Source organism: Leptonotus elevatus, chromosome 11 (assembly GCF_054856555.1).
Source record: "Leptonotus elevatus isolate MCC_2025b chromosome 11, RoL_Lele_1.0, whole genome shotgun sequence".
NCBI classification, from domain to species: Eukaryota; Metazoa; Chordata; class Actinopteri; order Syngnathiformes; family Syngnathidae; genus Leptonotus; species Leptonotus elevatus.
Window position 1 is genome coordinate 16200032 of NC_141249.1, and position 18695 is coordinate 16218726.

The 18695-nt window shown below is 43.8% G+C and overlaps 1 protein-coding gene across 6 annotated transcripts in view; it reads right to left on the reverse strand.

Annotated features, from left to right (window-relative positions):
• The window catches only part of tle2a (TLE family member 2, transcriptional corepressor a), a 40135-nt gene extending 25329 nt beyond the window's left edge, over positions 1-14806 (reverse strand). For 3 of the 6 annotated variants that reach the window (XM_086089712.1, XM_086089711.1, XM_086089708.1), the window contains exons 1-2: positions 14087-14805; positions 238-398 (exon numbers count right to left, since the gene is read on the reverse strand). In XM_086089712.1, coding sequence (XP_085945838.1) covers positions 238-398; positions 14087-14110 — 185 coding nt within the window. In that variant the 5' untranslated portion in view covers positions 14111-14805. Of the gene's footprint in view, positions 1-237; positions 399-14086 lie in introns of all 6 variants that reach the window. The other 3 variants (XM_086089710.1, XM_086089707.1, XM_086089709.1) reach the window with 2 other exon arrangements.
• Between the last annotated feature and the right edge of the window lie 3889 nt (positions 14807-18695).

Sequence of the window (18695 nt, forward strand, 5' to 3'; positions counted from 1 at the left end):
TGTACACTACAGTCTATGCAATGGTGAAGAATGGGCACATTTTTTGCTACGTGTTTTTAATAAAGACAAATTGCACTGTATTGTATAAAATATAAGCATGTAATTCATTAATTTTTTTCTGATGATGCCACTTTTTTTTAACACAACAATTCTGAAATTGTAGTATTTCAGAAGTAGCGGCTAAAGAAACGGATCGAAACGTTCAAAATCTTATCACTTCCCATCCCTGACATGCACCTGTGATACTGCGTCTGCAGGAACTGGAACTCCTCCTTGATGCGGTCCAGGGTCTCCGGGTACGTCAGCTTCAGCGACTGGGGGGTCCCCGATGCCGCGGCCGCTGCTGCCGCCGCTGCCACCACGGAGGCCGAGGACCCCGGGGGTGGCTGCAGAGGTGCCTGAGGACAATAAAGACGCACAAGAGTATTGACATGTGACACGGGCGCAACATGGGGTGGCAATGAGGCGTGATGGTGGCATTCGCATGGCGGGAGGCGGGCTGTCTGTTATCAAGTGTCATAGCCGACGCTGCCATATGTGAATGGGTCACAAAGACTTGAGAAAGGGTAAGGCGGGGCATGGAGCGCATGAGATTCTTAGCCAAATGAGCACTCATTGTTTCATTGCAGGTCCAAGAAGGGGAAAGGATAAAAAAAAAGAAAAAAAAGACAGCACAGCAGGTGGGGAGGGGACCCCATAAGGGCCGCGGAGTCTTTGGAACCCCCAGCGCTTTTGGCTCCCTTCTCTGCGGGGTCCAGAGCAATTAGGCGGCTACAAGCATAAGTGTAATGCTGCAGGACAAGCAGACAAAAGAAGGCTGAGCGCCGGACTGCGAGGGTGGCGGGGCGGGGGCTTCCCCGTCTGTCCGTCTATCTGACTCTGTGTCAACATCACAGAGCTCACTGGCCCACGGGGACGGAGAGTTCTCAAGCTCCGAGGCGGTCAAGTAGTACAGTGAAGTTGCCACTTGACTATTAAAGCACAGTATCATGGATAAAAATAGAGAGAGAGAGAAAATTCAAATAATTCCACACTGAGCGATGGTTATTATCATGTCAATTAAAATTTGAGAAATTGAATGTGGTTTTCCTTAATTAAATCTTATTCTAACAAGCAACCCAAAATGTGTCTTTACATATCTTCTATGCAGCTCCACTAGTCTAAACATGGCATTCTGATTAATACTGCATTTATGGAATATGAATCAAGCAGCAAAATCCATCTCAGGGGGCGGCCATTTTGCCACTTGCTGTTGACTGAAAATGACATCGCAAACAATCACGGCTCAGCTTGCGAATGTCACATGACCAAACTCAGAAAACAGGTGAGCCAATTGCGATGTCATTCTCAGTCGACGGTATGTGACAGAATAGCCGCCCCCAAAAATGGATAAGAATGGGTGGATTTTGCTGTTTAGTTGATATTCCGCAAACAAATCAGAATGCGTACAACATATTTTAAAAAAGGTTTTCGTTGATTTCCCATTTAATGCTCTTCAATATTTAAATGAAAAAATTAATTAAGCCTAAGGCTTAGAACTAAAAAAAAAAATGTTTTTAAGTTACAGAAAATGCTTAATATTAAATACAGAAATTACATAAAAGAAAAGAAAGACACCAAAAACAAGTGTACATTTCAGTACCATATAATTACTCAATATCAATAGTTGCAAAAAACAACAACAACAAAATCATTTCCACTTCATGAGAGAAAATAATTATCCGTTCTCATTGTTGAATGGATTCAGAAGGAGAAATGTTTGGAACTGGACAAAAACAAACCTTGAAACTGCTCTGAATAGAGTGCACAGGTTACTGTGGAAACTTAAATTAACAAAACAGAAGTTACATGATATGGTGAAAACTTACACCAAAGCGCATTATTAGAATGTCTGGTCACAAGCATTAAATACATTTATAGCCTAACTCTTTAAAGGTGCATGTAAACCAAATGGTGGTGAAAATTAATTGGTAGCACAAATCAATGCTGCCTGGAGCCCTTTAAAATGTAGCTTATTACATTCCATAACAAAGCGCAGATCAATTCCAAAATTATTTTTGATCAATGACATCACCGCTCCACAATTAAACCTTGTATTTAACAACAACATGCATCTTTCCCAACACTTTCCCTCAAGTTTATCTTGGAGGTCACTCACTTTATCTGCAGCTCTTCCAGCCTTTATCTGCATTGCCAGGCCCGCCCCGTCCCAGCCATTTGTTCAATGTGCTTAACGTCCTTGTGAAACATGAATCATCGGGTAGACATGTTTGTCCAGTCACATGACGACATCTCTGTCAGCATCCCTGCCAAATCTCCTTTAGATGTGGCCAATGGACGATCAATCCCAGAAACACTCAAGTCGTTTTCCGTCCCATTATAGCATGAGAATATCGACGGCGAGTAGACTCCTAATGACGGCGGCGGCGGCGATGGCGGCTCCTTTGAAAACGTGTTCCTCTCACATCTGAGTGTCGCGCACATCAGCAACACATTAGCTTTAATTAACGGCAACATCACTCAGCCGGGATGCCAAAAAGCACGTAGGGGCTCGGGTGGTGGGGTGGGGATGAAAGCTGCAAAAATCTAACATCGCATGTCGACATGACAGCGGCACACCGTGCCAATGACAGCAGACACATACAGTGGATATACAAAGTCTGCCCACCCCTGTTCACATGCCAGGTTTTAGTGCTATAAATGACAAAGATAAATCATTTCAATTTTTTCCCCCTACCATTACGTGACCCATAACCGGGACAAGTTAACTGAAATATTTTAGAGAGAAGAGGCGGAAATAAACATGATAATGTGGCTGCACAAGTGTGCACGCCTTCATAACTATTGGGATGATGCTGTGGTTAGAATGAACCAATCGTATTCAAAACTCATGTTAAACAGGAGTTAGCACAGACTTACAGCAAAAGCCACCATCCGTCATTACGCCCTTTTCACACTGCGCTTGTTCAGTGTAAAAGAGTCGTGGAAGCACCAAGTTGCCAACGTGATCCTATTCAAAAGGTTTGACTGAGCAACGCTACAAGTAAAATCCGAGATTTTTACTGCTGGTTTAGGCAAGAGGTAAAGCGCACCTCGAAAAGTGAAAAACTCTTCATTGTTGCAAAGCAAAGCCCGAGCTTTGCTCGATTTAAGGATAAAACAAGAAGCCGAAAAAAGAGAATCATTTAGCTCCATCTTTGTGTCCCAAACAAGACAATTACCTGTAAATAAGTCCGCCAAAAAGGCACCAAATTACCGGCAGCCCCTCTCCTATGGGGGGTGCTTGTCTGACGTCGCAACACCGCTTTCAACATAGAACATTTTTCAATTTGAGGCGTTTTGCAAAAGTCCTCTAGCTGCACTGTCCAGTATTGCTTCATTCCGTGGTGCCCATCCCTCACCGCAAACACAAAGAATGGGTTTGTCGACGGCACGCTGCAACCTACTAAGAGCAGTGTGAAAAGAGATTTGGAGGGATCTCATTGTTCAAAGATACCAGTTAGGAGAAGGGGACAAAAATAATTTCCAAGTCATTCAACAGTGAAGACTAATATCAAGTGGAGAGAAAAAAAATGGCACAACAAGAACTGGATGCACTTCCAAAAGTAATTTAAAGACATGGTGAAAACTGGTAAGGGAAGTTGCCAAGAAACCAACAGCAACGTTAAAGGATCTGCAGATTTCTGGCAAGTACATGTGACAACAATCTCAGATTTTTTTTCATTTGTCAGTGCTACGGAGTAGCGCGGTAAGTAAACCTTATCTTACAAAATGACAACTTAACGTACATCCAAGTAAGTGCCGATAAAACGCACACCAAAGAGTTTGAAGGAGGTCTAGAAAGGCATAGAGAAGAGATAACAGATGTAAGATACGAGGGGTGATGAATGGCGACGCAGAAAGTTGCAAAAACACTGAAAAAGGGCACTAACGAAACGAGCCGCTCTCAATCTGTCCGACGCATCCCCTACCTAGATGCATACAGACACAAACACACACACACACACGGACACACAGGCCAATTAACCTGGAGAGGAGAAAAGTCACTTGGGCCTTTTCATGGGAGGATACACGGAGGGCGAAGGTATACCATTTTTTCTTACGCTCATTTAAAGAATTACCTTCCTACCTTTCTTTCGTTTGTCTCTTGAGTGAGAAGAGTGAGAGTGTCCTTGACATGTTGGAGAGGTTTTAGTGCACAAAAAAAAAAGAATGTCATCTCACAGATGTTATTTTCATTCCTCACCCCTTGCTTTGAAACATGCTTCGCGTACCGAATCAGTCTTGGACAACAGCATTTTTTTTTGGTAAATATTGTGCAAAGTGTCTCTTTCTTTATGTCATTGTGTGCTTGGCTCTGATGTCAGGCAATTCTATTTTTGGTTGATATTCTACATGTCGGCACCCTCTTAAAATGATACAAACTTGATTCTACCCATGTAATGTAATTATTGATAAACAGTCTGTATTTGGCTACTTTTTTGAGTTGATGATTTATTTTTTATTTTATTTTTTTGTAACTTGGACAACCTATGCAAAGACATTCAGAAGCGATGGAGAAAAAACATTGAATTGTAAGTTACCATTATTAGGGATGAACTGATTATCGGCCAGGCAGGCCGATTATCTGTGCCGATATTCAGCACTTTGACGAATATTGGTATCGGCCTTTTATTTTTTATTTGATTGCCTACAAAACATCCATTTAAAACTGTGTTAACCTCAGGGAGCTAAATTTTCAGTTTTCAGTCCCTGGGAACGCTCTGCACCTTTTATGATAGTTTGAAATTACAACAAAGATAAGTAAAAAATTTAAATTAAAAAAATAATTAAAAAAATTCTGATATTTCAGAATTTGGGAAAAGTTTTTATTTACTGGTGAAATTAATACAGAGCTATTTATTTAAGTTTCCATTTACGTTTTTAAAGATGTGCTGATGACCCTGGGAACCCCCTGAAATTTTTGTTAGAATTTTAAAAGAAATTTGTATTTTATATTTAAAGAACATTTTACAAATCTGAAAATGTTTTCAATAAATTCAAGTTAATTAACTGGAATTTGTGTATATATATTTTTTTAATTTTCATGCCAATATTCGTTTCCCTTTTACTGAAAATGAATATCGGCTCCAAATATTGGTCATCGGCCCCCTTTGCTACTAATTATCGGTATCGGCCTTGAAAAAAAAAAACCATACCGGTCTATCTCTAACTATTATGCTACAAAACAATAACTTAATATGTTAACATTTAACACGCAATGCTGCATGGCATTATAGTGACTTTGGTCAACGCGTACAACACAAATGTATTGCTCCGACTTGAGCTCCAAAGACAAAAGAGCAGACATTAAAACGAAAGCACTTGTTGTGGAGTCCGCCAACAGTGTGGCCGTGCCCGCTGTTTTCATTTGAGTTGCCTTCATACCGCAGGCAACAAAACCACAATGACCTCACATCCGTGCTCGCCAACAATGTGCAGACAACACGCCCACACACGCCACCTCAGACAGCGGATGCGTACAAAAGATGCCGCTTTCCGCAAGTATTTACGAGCACATGTGCGCGCTTTACTGCCTTCACATGAACGGCCTCCGCATCGACTAAATGAAAACACGCAATCACGCATCTCGACCGTCACGCCAGAACGCAATTTGTGCACGGGTGGAAAATTGGAGCCGTGGCCGTTATCGCGCGGACGTGATGGCTGCAATATGATGTTTGCTGAAAAAGATTCCTTTATTGTATTTTCTTCAAAAGCCTAATGGGGAGAAAGTTCTTGTTAAAACCCATCACATTCTTTTCGCAGGTGCAAATGTGCTTTGGCATGCTTGCTCTGAGAAAACAAAACACCCAAAAATGATCAAAGACGATCCCTAACCGCAAAACGTCTTTGACAATCATAGCTGCTTGACTACTTTTTTTGTTTTTTTCTGCAGTGTGCTCAGCGTTCCCAACTTTTACTCCACAATGCACCACAAAGATTTTAATCTAGCCTTCTTGTGCACAAATTGCGCTGCCGCTTTCCTTTCGCGGCGCTCGGCCCATTCGTCAGGCCACTAATTAACGCTCCTTCACCCACACAACACCTGCCAAATTCTCAGAAAACAGTTCCTATATGTGCGGCTTTGCCATATCAGTTCTGGTCCGTTTTTCACTACAACGTAGCGGGCACATGGGAAAAGAAATGAAACCGCACTGCATTGAATGCATCAGACAAACCAAACATAAACAATAGTTACAATACTTCATAACAATAATAACAATACTTTCCTTGCTTAGCCCAGATGGCAGAGGGTAAAATTAACCGGGCACCTGTTGCTATTCAGAGAACACAATTATGGCTTTTGATACGGAATAAGTACATTTGTGAGGGAAATTTAATATGAGAACGTCATGATGTCAGTATTCATACTTTGTGATATTTTGGTTTGGTGGTGTGCTATGTGCCTTGGTTGGCAAATGCTGGATTAGCATGTGTGTTAATATGTGTGCTTTGTAGCCCTGTATTGACACGATGTCGTCAAATCTGACATCGAATTTTTTTTTTTGTTTTTTTTTTAAGAGTCGAGTATTTTGGTATCCTGGTTTGTGGTATGATTACAATTGAAGGCAGTTTTTAACTATTTTAGGGTGATGTCTATCGCGTTTTTCGCCATTTCTGGCAGGACTCGCTCCCTAAACCCAGTGAATAGCTGCCATTTACTGTATTACAATTTATTTTAATAACAGTGAGTAGAGTGGTGTCAGGCGTCACATGTAGTCCTTAATCCTAAACCTCCGTCCAGCCCGTTTCCACCCGTAGACCATCTGGAATGAAGGGCCACAGAGTCAGAATCTCGTTTCTTAAAAGTCCCACAGCGGCATTTGCATTGTTTTAAATTGTCTCCCTCCAGAGAGGACAAAAAGTCAAACCCGTTGCAACAGCATCACTCTACTTGGCTCCAAGCTGGAGAAACATGCTGCTAATCTCTCAATGACTCCAGCACTTAGAGGGGCGGGGCACGCAGCCAGGCACCTGTTTCATTAGCACCACACATCTCTTCTTTCTCAATCCGCCGCCCCCCCCACAGCCCCTTTCCAATGCCTCATTTCTCCCGCAAGCCTCCTTATTCAAATTTCCCTGCTGTCAGCCCACATTAGCAGATAGCCACAGTTTGCCTGTCAGCCGCCTTAATTGCTGGAGGTGCCTTCTTTTATTAGGTAACCCCCGCCCCTCCCCTCGGCTCGTTTGCCAATTCCACCGGGACGCACCTCCACGGCGGCGTGTGTGTGTGTGTGTGCGTAAACCAGCGATCCCTTCAGCCTCGTTTCCTTCATTTTCTCCCTCCCGCTCTCTCTCTTTGCCCTCTAACCACCGGCTGAGCAAAAAGGAGGCGAGCCGCTGATCGATGGCCGCGCTCACACGTGGGCAGCCGCCATGATAAAGAGCGTTTGAGTCAACCGGGCCTAAAGGCAGTGCACTAGTGCTGCGGCAACTAACCCACTAACCAGCTCGATATTGGAGTGATACAAAAGTGGGAAAAGAGGAGCTTTCTTGGAGCGGGTCGAACAATGCCAGCAAATGCTGCAAAAGCAGCAACAATTTTCATGAGCTTTGCTGTGATCTTGATCTTAAATGTATTTTGTAGAGAAACATTTGACTTTAAGTGTCCGCAAGATGCCACCTAAGCCCTAAATGGAAATCGGTATCAAGGAAGTGTGTTGAAGAGCAATGCTTAGTCAGTCCGTTTTTTTAAAGTTTCCCTTCGATCGTTAATCGTCAACCAAATGGATGTCCGTCATTGACGGACCTTCCGCCAATATTGATGGAATGCCCACCTCTGATAATAAGTAATTACAATAAAATCCCATGAATAACACTCATCAATAAGAGCATAGTTTTTTAACCTTTTACACTTCATTGGTATGTTTTTGATGGTGAATTACATTATTTTTCCATATTATACACAAGTACAGAGGGAAAAAAATGCCTTTTATTAAGGGGGATTTTGGCATATTATACGTGAGTGTGTGTTACAGGATTTTATGGTATTTGTATGAAAAACACTTCTCTGATATAAATTGAAAAAATCTAATAAAAAAAACAATATTATGGTGCTAACTGAGCATTCCTTTTTGTGCCACGTAATAAAAAAATTCTTACCCCGTTACATGCCATTTGTAAACACAAAATCTCTCATGTCGGCATCATCATAAACTGAAGACCCCCTCTTTATTGCATGTCTTTCCTTGTTCTTGAGTGTCCACTTAATTGAAAACATTAAAATGTACAACTTGTAGCAATTGCTGGCAAAAGACAGATTTATGTTTCTGGTGTCTGCTAATGGTAATTTGTGGTGTGTTTTTAATTTAATTTGCTGCAAAGCACTTTTTATGGCTCCTGAAGAGCAATGTGTGAAATAACACAAAAAGGTTTAAGAATCTACAGAACCACAATCTGTCAGCAAGAAACAGATGAGGGTGTTGGGGAATATTTCAACCCATAATTCTTCGACTTTTTATGATATCACATCAACAAGCTCGGATATCTTCATACTTGGTGATAACGCTGTACGGTACATCCGCAGTCTCCGTGCTTATTTACAGAACTGGCTCAAAACCCCCAAAGAAGGCACATTTTGTGTACAAATCACGAGCGCATGTATGGGCAAAGCGACAAAATGAGCTTTTCAACATAATCCACTGAGACAAAGCATGAGCTGGGCAAAAGGTCATTGACAAATCCATTTGAACTGCATCAATCTCAAAAGGCAAGATGGGGACAAAGACAAGATGTCTCATGTGAGAGTCCATCACAAAAAAAAAAGCAAACAAAACAGCAGTTGAAGCTGAACTGGACGAAAGCCGGTTTCCTGTGTCCAATATTTCAAGAGGACTAGTTTAGGTTGCTAACACTGTTCCTGCTAATGGGTTTTGAAAGGCTTTCATGGTGTCTAAAAGTACGGTTTCATTGTAGAACATTGATTGTAGAGTGGGGGATCTGTTTTTGCGCACGGACAGCTGCTGTTGAGCGGGGCAAAAAGCTCGGACCAAACAGACTACGCGAGTACTCACAGAAGTGGCCATTAGCAAAGCCCTCCCCCCAAACGAGGGCATTGTCCTGGAGAAAATGGAGGGAAAGGGCTGGTGGGAATATTACAAGACGGCAGGGACGATCATTCGGAAAGAACAAGATTAGCTATGCTTCGTAGTGATGGAAAAAAAAGGCTATGGAAAAGGCCTTTTAACGCCACTTCCTGCCAAAGCAAATATGGGCCGGGAACATTCTTGTTATTGTGCTAGAAAAGCGAAAATACATTCAGCATATTTGGATAACAGTGTCTCTTTACGTATGATTTTGTTTGTGGTCTCTCTTGAACAAAAGTGTATGATCTATTAACTTAGTGCGAGATACTCACTATCCATAGCATTAGGTACACCTGAGCTCTATTTAAAAAATGAATTTGCATAGACAATGCTTACTTTTGTGAGATGACAATATTTAGAAGTGGACCGCATCGTGACGAGTAGGTTGAACAGACAAGTCCATTTTGTGAATACAGACATTTAAATTTTGAAGTCCATTTATTGCGGATCACGTGTTGTGAGCAACTTGTCTTCCAATTGGCCAATTCACAAAAGGACTTTCAACTCCGCCGTCTTCTGCGGATGTCGGACGACACTCTTTGAAAGCAGTAAAATGCCTGGCCAACAATGGAGAGACAGACTTCATACATCTGCGTGGCTCCGCAAGTCCGAAAATAAGATGGCTGTGGTTGAGAATAGCGGTTAGCCTCGCTAGCTTCGGCTATTCCCATCGCGGCTAGTCTTAAAATATTCATACCAGCTGACCGGCGAGACCACGGGACTGGCGGTTTGCATTTTCATCACCAAAATGTAATGTGTGTCAATTCACTTTATTCAAAACACAAGCAAGCAAGCACAGCCTTTGTCGCTCTTACGACATTATCGACACCGGTCCATCTACATATTTATTTACTTTGTTACCGGTCCGTGGCGCAAAAACGGTTGGGGACAACCGTACTGTGCTGAAAAAAAAAAATCAAAGATATCATCGATGAATCCACTTTGACTTGATTAGCACATTATAGTCGTCTACCAAAAAATCTTTAATTGTTCACCCCCTGACTGAAAGATGTTCCTAACATCTGATCGTCTGGGGGCGTTTTCAGCTAATTTGACATGTTGAATCGGCATCGGGCGTCGAGGCATTTGATCACTGTGATTGGCTGTTAGCTAGCGAATCAGCGCACGGGGCAAGAAGAGGAAATGACGAGCATACTGATGGAAAGCCTGGACCTTTTTTTTTTTTTCGCATCGTCACCCTGCTGTACCCTCCACATTTGAACGTACAATGTCCGTCTGCACAGAAGATCGGGAAGATGACTTTGTCTCTTTGGTTCAAGAGAGACCGGCATTGTATGATATTACCATTAAAGGGTATGCCGACAAAGGTATGAAAGCCAAACTTTGGCATGACACGGGGACGAGAATAGATATAGCAGGTAGGATTGACTTTTACACTTGAGAAGTATAGCAACTGTTAGTAATTAGTAAATATAATTACTTTTTCACGTTAGCTGGCTAACGACATGGTTATATCCCGCGCCCGTAAAGAGGTTGCCTTTAGGAATAATGACTACCGCCGCCGATGGTATGGAGGGGAATTACTACTGAAAGTACGTAATAGTCGGGTCGGTGCGGTGTGTATTTACGCCATTTTCCTACGTGACGTTGGACGTCTGGGCCGACGCCACAGTGGGTAGACGTCGGTCACAATTGGCCGACGTCGGATTGGTGTATCTAGGCCTTTATACTCAGGTTGAAGTGACTATTCCAACCAGCATTAGCAATTTTACTATGTTAATATATTTTTGAGCACACGGTTTTTTTAAAGCTTACTTTTTTCTCAACTGAAAATAGAGTGAAATAAAACCATAGAAAATTGAACACTAAGTTCTTTCTTGAGAAAAAACAAACAAACATTTGTATCAAAAAATAATGATAATCACGCGCTATGGACCACCGGTTATCATTTAGCACTAAATCGAGTGTAAAAACAGATTGTAATCAGATTTTCAAATAATGACAAGTTTATGCTCTCCACAACCGCATTTTTATCGCATATATGGTTCAAATTTGTCACAACAAATCAATACATTGACCGGTTTACTGCCCGCTTCGCTTTTCACGGATGAAACCGTGCGCCAAGTGGACGGACGGACCCTTTGCTGGGAGGTGAGAATCGGAGCTACTGCCTGCCTTTGTGTGTACTGAAAAAGAAACCGGGTCATTGCTTTTCCCAACGAGCGCCGCTGCAGACTCTGCGCCTCTCGCCCTGGGATGCCTGCCCATACATTAAGATGTGGTTTGGAGCCTCTCGCAGGAACACAGCGAGGAGAGGCTGGATGAGAGGGATTGGGTTTACAGTGTAAACCGCAGAGCCACAGTCTGCCTCCTGCCCTGCCTTCCTGCGGGCCCTCTTACTACATACACAGCTGCTGGTGGTCACAAGATCACGGCAAAGGAAGTGCAGGGGGAAGAGGGGGGGGGGGGGGGCTGCTACAAGGCCGATGAAGTAAAGTCATAAGATTGTTCAAATCCGGCCAGTTATTAGCTTAACACGAATGGTTTGGGAGAACTGAGAGTAAATTCACATTTACAGGTCTAATCTGCTTCCACAGCGCGGGACATGAATGTCAAAACAGCGTCAGGGGTGGCGTGGCTGAGGCATGGAGATGAGGGTTAGGCAAATGAGCGAGTCCTAATTGATACTTCACGCAGCGAGAGGACCAGTGTTTATGTATTTCAGTCGGCTCTAAAGCTCTCCACCTAACTTGATTGACACAAATTAAAAGCCGGCTACATCTCTCAAGGGAATTGGGGGGGTGGGGTGGGGGGCATTGTCCATTTAGGGGTAGAATGGCTCATCATTGGAGGGCGGTACCATCAAAATGACTCTTGTACCCTTGACGCTTGATTTACAGATTGGCCGTGGCAAAAAAATATACTTAAAGGAGTTTACTAATCACTCCTATGGAGGACAATAATGTCGATCAGGGTTTCTCAAACTTCTTATTAGAAAGATTTGTTTTTCCATAGACGCACCCAAAATGGAACTTAACGTGTACACAAAATTCCAATTTTTTTCTCCAATGTTCCAACCTATTCATGAAAGGAACTCAACTGAATCAAACGTCATTAAATTTCTATCAATGTTGCTTATGCGATGATACATGACAATAATACCAGAACTATTAACTGGTCCGAAGGATGGCATGAAACAGTGCTACTGAACACAAAAACTGCCATTTGTGGAAAAGAGTTGTCCGGACAACCTATCAAGCTACAATTCACCTTCAAATAGCAGAGGACACCTTAAATGGACTTTGCAGGAAAAAGTGGCCGCTGTGGTCGGGTCTCTTACTGTTCATGTCATCATCATGCCTTTTGCGATCAAACCCGATTCATCAAATCACTTCCGGCCATCCATGTTCTATTGCGCGTCGCTTGTCCTCATTTCAGGGGTCACGGGAGTCTACCCCAGCTGACTTGAGTGGCAAGGTAGAACCTGATCATGTCACTAGCTAATTGCACGGCATATAAATAATAATAGACAAACACCCAACAATTAAGCCTCTTCAATTAACCTAATGTGCCTGTTCACGTGGTTGAGTTGGATTACAGTGGCCACACCTGAAAGAAGAAAAATAAACTATACGGCAACTATAATTTGATTCAAGTAGACCCGCACCAAAAAAAAAGGCTACAAGACGAAGCTATTTTGATGACAACTGCCTTTTCTACAATGAAAGCAAAAACTGCACTGTGAAGACAAAAGCGTCTTAAACGGCCAAGGTTTGGATTTTAATCCTCGATCATCTTGCCTTCATGTTGTTGAAGTTACAATCAATCCTACGCACATGCTCGGGTCCAACAGTTGGGTGCCTCTAAGCAGTATAGGTCCTACACGCGATAGTGGTATGGTAAAAACAAACATGATTCCATGGCTTGGTCAAGCGATGCTAAAGATTCTGGACATCTTGTAAAAAGGTATCAATATTTATGGCTTTCCAGGCACTATTAACATGGTTTTAACACAATAGTGTGACTTAAAGCTTAAAAAAAAAAAAAACATACACAATCGGTTATCGCACAGGTTTTGTTTCAGAATGCTCCGGGATGGTCAGAGAAAGAGTGTTGTTAGCTTAGGTTAGCTAGTCAGCATGTTGAGGCCGTAGCAGCTCGTGTCTGAACGTGCTTACTTTGTTAGGATATATTGTTCAATAATGCGATTGTATGTTGTAACTAGCGGTGATAAACTATATTAGTTTAGCTAGTGATTTCTATGCAATTGTATCAGATCGTAGACATGTTCTGTAAGCCAGTTCTGCGTTATAGTAGACAGAGTTAACTTTAGCACACTGTTATAATAGTGAAATGACGTTTCATCACATTTTGAAAAGAAATAAAAAATAGTATGGCCTTTCGCCATTTTCACTTGTGACGTAACTTAGGAATTGTCTATTGCTTGCGCAATTAGCTAATGTAGAAAAATGAAGAGAAAGATCCATGATAAAAACAGCAAGACTGCAAAAAACTGAACCGCATGGCGGGGGATAACTTTGACTGTACTATCCTTTTTACGCCTTTGTTTATGCCAGTTGTATCCATATTTAACAGTTTCTGCCCTCTGCAAACACGTCAACATACAACGGTGTGATTTAATGTAGGGTGGGGGACAAAAACAAGAATGATACTTGATCATGTGTCAACAAGAAGAGTTGACTCACTTCCCTTGCTCTCAACCATCAGAGCAAAAAGGACAAACTCATGCTCTCCTCATCCCCATCATCACTCCACTCCACTTCACTTCGCTCGCTACAGGACAGTGCAGCGTGGAATTAAAGCTCCATGTTTGTTGTGGAGAAGCCACACGAGTCTATAAAGTTGCCCTCACTCGTTCACCGGTCTTCGGAGAACAAACGAGCCTGACCTTTTATCGGGTACAGCCACAAAAAAAAAACGATACCCGGAAATGGTGCATCGCTACGATAAGCGTTTCATGGACACTTCCTACTTACCGGTGCTCGGTTTTGAGGGAACATTCTGCCCGCCAAACGTGCGTCTCTGTACGGTTATTGTCCTTCTTGTCCCCCGGCGAGGCGGAAAAGCTGGGTCGAGGAATACGAGGAGGGTTTTTTGTTTTTTGTGTGTGTTTTTTTCAGTGGGGCATTTGGCACGGAAGCTGTTCTTGGGGCTCACTCATTCCTCGCCTTCCTTTGTTCTGGCTAGCGCGGCTCTCCCGGAGCACCGCCGCCCCGCTCTCGACGCGTGAGGGCCGGGGCAGGAGGAGCAAGGAACCGGTCCTGCTTGGAAGCCTTCCCTCTCCACGAAAGTCTCCCAAAACTTGAGGATAGGTCCGGCAGCTAGTGCAATATCGGGTGGCCTCTCTCTCTCTCTCTCTCTCTCGGTCCCTCTCTCTCTCTCTCTCTCGCTCTCTTTTCTCTTTCTTTCTTGGCGAAGAGGAGGAGCGGCTCGCAAACGGACACACAACACAACAGCAGCACGTTGAATGCAGCCGCAGCCTCTTTTGTCTCCCTCGTTGGCCTGCACTCCTTTCACACAACACTCCCTCACCCTCTCTCTCCCCCCTTCTCTCATCCTCAATGGGACATAACATATGAGTTCTTAAAGGAAGGAGGTGCGGGGGGGCTTAAATACACCCCCACGCTCACCACGCATCCCGTTTGTTTTAAATATTACGGCGAGGCTACACGTGCTTTTCAAATATCGCTATTTTACGGGGGGAAAAAAGGTTGAGCTTTTTATTTAATTGGGTTTACATAAATGCGATTTAGGTCAGTCTGTGTAATTAAAAAAAAAAACACGTTTATTTAAAAGGGGGGAAGACGGGGCTCCGTGGAATTGTTCTCAGTAGTTGATTGAATGAAAACCTCCACGTGGGGCTCGGCCTCAGAGCTGCCGCAACAAGCCAATCGGAGTCGTGCGAGCCCACGTGGGTTACAGGCTGTCCCTTCGCTGATTGGAGCGCAGGACTCCCGCACGTCAATCAAGGAAGGAAAGGGAAGAGGCGCTTGAGTTAACCCCTTGTTGGCGGCGAGGGGGGGCGGTGCTTGGTGGTGTGGCGGCTTGTATATTGCGATTTGGTGGTTTTCCGCTTTTCTCGCCACAAGCTCGACGCAGCTTTGTTTTGAACATCTTACATTTTGTCCTTGTTGGCGTGGAGATAACTGAAAGATGTGCATCATCATCATCATCAACATTGTCACCGCCCCCTCCTTTCCTTGTGTTTTGCTAATCACCACCTCAAGGGAAGGATTGGAAAGGCCCACTGGTGATAATGTAGCAAACGCACACTCACACTTACACACATTCGTGATGTCTTCATTGTTGAAGACTGGAACACGAGAATTATTCCAGCCAAGAAGGAAATAAATTGTAGAAAATTGGTATTCTGGTGGCAAGACCCCTTTAGCGGGGCTCATAATTAGAGAGAGAGAGAGATATTGAAAAAGCAATTTCTGACAGTGGAAATCACAACCTGCCAGAGGTGGAGTTGGAAAATATAAATGTGTGTGCGTGCGTGTTTGTGTGTGGCTACAAATATGTGTGTGAAAAAAGAGAGGGGGGGCGAAGGGGGGAGGGAGGAGGAAGAGAATAAAGGATGAAGGACAGCAGGGGGGATGCTGAGAAAGACGAGTCAGTGGGGGGATAGTGCACATGAAAAAAAATGTGTGCGCAGATTTGCTCCGTGTGTGTGCGTGTGTGTGTGTGTGTGTGTGAGGGAATGGAGGAGCAAGAGAGGCGAGGTGATTGTGGAAGGAAAAGATGGAGAAAAGGACACATTTTATTGCCTTTTTTTTTAAAGACCCCTGCTGAATTTTAATGCACAACATCTCCAATTGCGGCATCACATTTATTAGAATAAAGTCAAGGAGGAGAAATGTGACGAACGGGAAGTGGCTTCATGTGGCGTGGAAGCTGCGGGGTGCGCAGGAAGGCCCGCATGGTGGCGGTAGTGAGTGACAGGGGGGGGCAAAAATAATATAGATAATAGAAAAAGATAAGTGAAGGACACACACTGTATATTGCTATTGGCAGGTCAGATGAAGGTGTGTGTGTGTGTGTGTGTGTGTGTGTGTGTGTGTGTGTGTGTGTGTGTGTGTGTGTGTGTGTGTGTGTGTGTGTGTGTGTGTGTGTGTGTGTGTGTGTGTGTGTGTGTGTGTGTGTGTGTGTGTGTGTGTGTTGGCCGAGCTCCAGCGGTTACGTCGGGTTTTCCCCTCCGCACAAGCGACGGGACATCAAAGTCAAGCCAACAATGGCAAAAGGAGAGTTTTGCTTTTAGCTGTCCCGTGTGAGATCGTAAAGGCGCGAGGGTCTTTGCGGCGCGCGTATGCCGAGCGTGAGTCAACACATGTTCAGCCGTAACAATGGCGAGAGGGAGGATCGAGGAGGCCTGCATACCTTCATAATCACAAGTTGAAGCGCAGGAATGCGGGGAGGCTTTGATTCCCGCAGATGACTTCATCCGCTGTGATATGAACAATAAACATGGCGGCGGCGTGGTGGGATTGGATCAAAATAAATAAATGAAAATCCCAACACCCCCAACAAGTTACAACCCACATAGGTTGTTGGCAACGATTCGAATTGGACAGAAAATGGTGTCCCAGTCCATTTAAAATGCCTTCTAAAGTCGCCATTTAAATCTTTTAGTTCCAGAATTGGCGCAATTAGTGCTATGGCGTCATCAACAGACAGAAACTGGTCACATGTTTCCGCCTTGAGCTGTTTTACTGTCATAGATAAACATATTTACAGGAAACTAGAGCAGGAAAAAAAAAAAGGTGGCGGCCATAATGGTAGGGCATCTTTCCCATCAAATGCAAGGCATGGCCATGTTAGCATGGGAGAGAGTGTCTTTAAATGTAATGGAAAGCATGGATGTTAGCTTAGCATTGCCATAGGCACATCGCTGAAAAGGGGTGTGTCACAAATCACAATGACTCAGAGACTAAAGCCTGTTTCGATGTATCCGCACAAGATTCTTACCGTTTGGACAGTTCGTCCACACAGCGGCGCCATTTCCGAGCTTGAACCCGATAACTTTTGGAACCGGGCTCCAGAGTGGAACGATTTCATGTTACGATGTGGACACCATATGCGGGATACTCCTCCAGTTTGATGACGTACGCCCCAATTCTCGCGTGACTGTCAACAATGGCGGATAACCGTGTCATAGTCATTTTGCGAAACCTCCTTATCTTTTACAGCTAAATATTTTGTTGTTGAACTGGAATCACCCACCACTGTCACTTCTTCTGTATTTGTCTCACTGATCTGTATATACTACTGGGTAGCCGTTGAAGCGACAGGGCGGCCATCTTACTCCTCCCATATCTATCTATCGATCTATCTATCGCTAGCTAGATTGCTATATAGCTAGCTAGCTAGCAAGATTGCTATATAGCTATCTATCTATCTATCTATCTATCTATCTATCTATCTATCTATCTATCTATCTATCTATCTATCTATCTATCTATCTATCTATCTATCTATCTATCTATCTATCTATCTATCTATCTACATAACACTTAATACACATATGCTAACATTAGCTCACACTGTTGCTGTTCCTGAGCTTCACTTGGCTGTGACGGCCCGCTTTTGAGTCCTACATGCCGTTCCTGCGCTGCACTTTGTAGCTGCCCCAGTTCCCCACTGCCTTCAAGACGGGGTCAAGAATGGCAGGCAGTTACGTGGAGCCCCCCCCCCCCATTGCCCCCAACCCCCCACACGCCTCCCCCTCTCACTCCCTCTCCCTAATCTAACCCTCCCCCATTCAACCCCCACTCCCACCATCGCTGTCCCTCATCAGACAAGCTGGGTGTCAGAGCAGAGACGGCGCAGTGATTTATTGGTCTCAGATCCTCGGGGACACAACCTCGACCCCACCCTTATGCAAGCCGCCACACACACACACACACACACACACGCACACACACGCACACGCATACACGCACCCCTCCCCTCTCCCATTGCATGGCCCCTTGGGGAAAAGAAGAGGGTAATGACCCACATCAGCAGCAGCAGCTCGTACACACACACACACACACACACACGCACACAATCACACGCACACACACACAGGCAAATACAAATAAATACCCCCGGTGACACACATACACACATGCATGCCCACATGAAACAGACGCATATACGCCCACGGCCATGTGAATGAGGGTCCTCAGGAATTCCAGTGCCAAGGCCCCCTAATGTTGTTTTGTACGCTCCAGAGTCTCCAAGACACTTCTTTTCAATGGCAACATGTATTCATAGTTTAATTGTATTTATTTATTTTTCATTCTTTGGAACGAGACTCATCGTCACAAACGGTAAGATGAACTTTTCCTTTCATCAAACGGAACAACGGAGTGACATGCCGCAGTCTGGCCTTGAAAATCAAAGCCGCGCCCGAGCACAATACAAGCAAGAAGAAAGTGACAACAAATGGCAAAAATCAATTATCTCGAGTTTTTATGTTACAGGCTTCATATTGCGTCCACATGCGATGCAAAAAAAAGACATATATTTTTTGTAACTAGCTACTAGCCTCACCTATCTGTTTAGTAGGTAACACCTGGAAAATGCGGAAATGAACCCAAA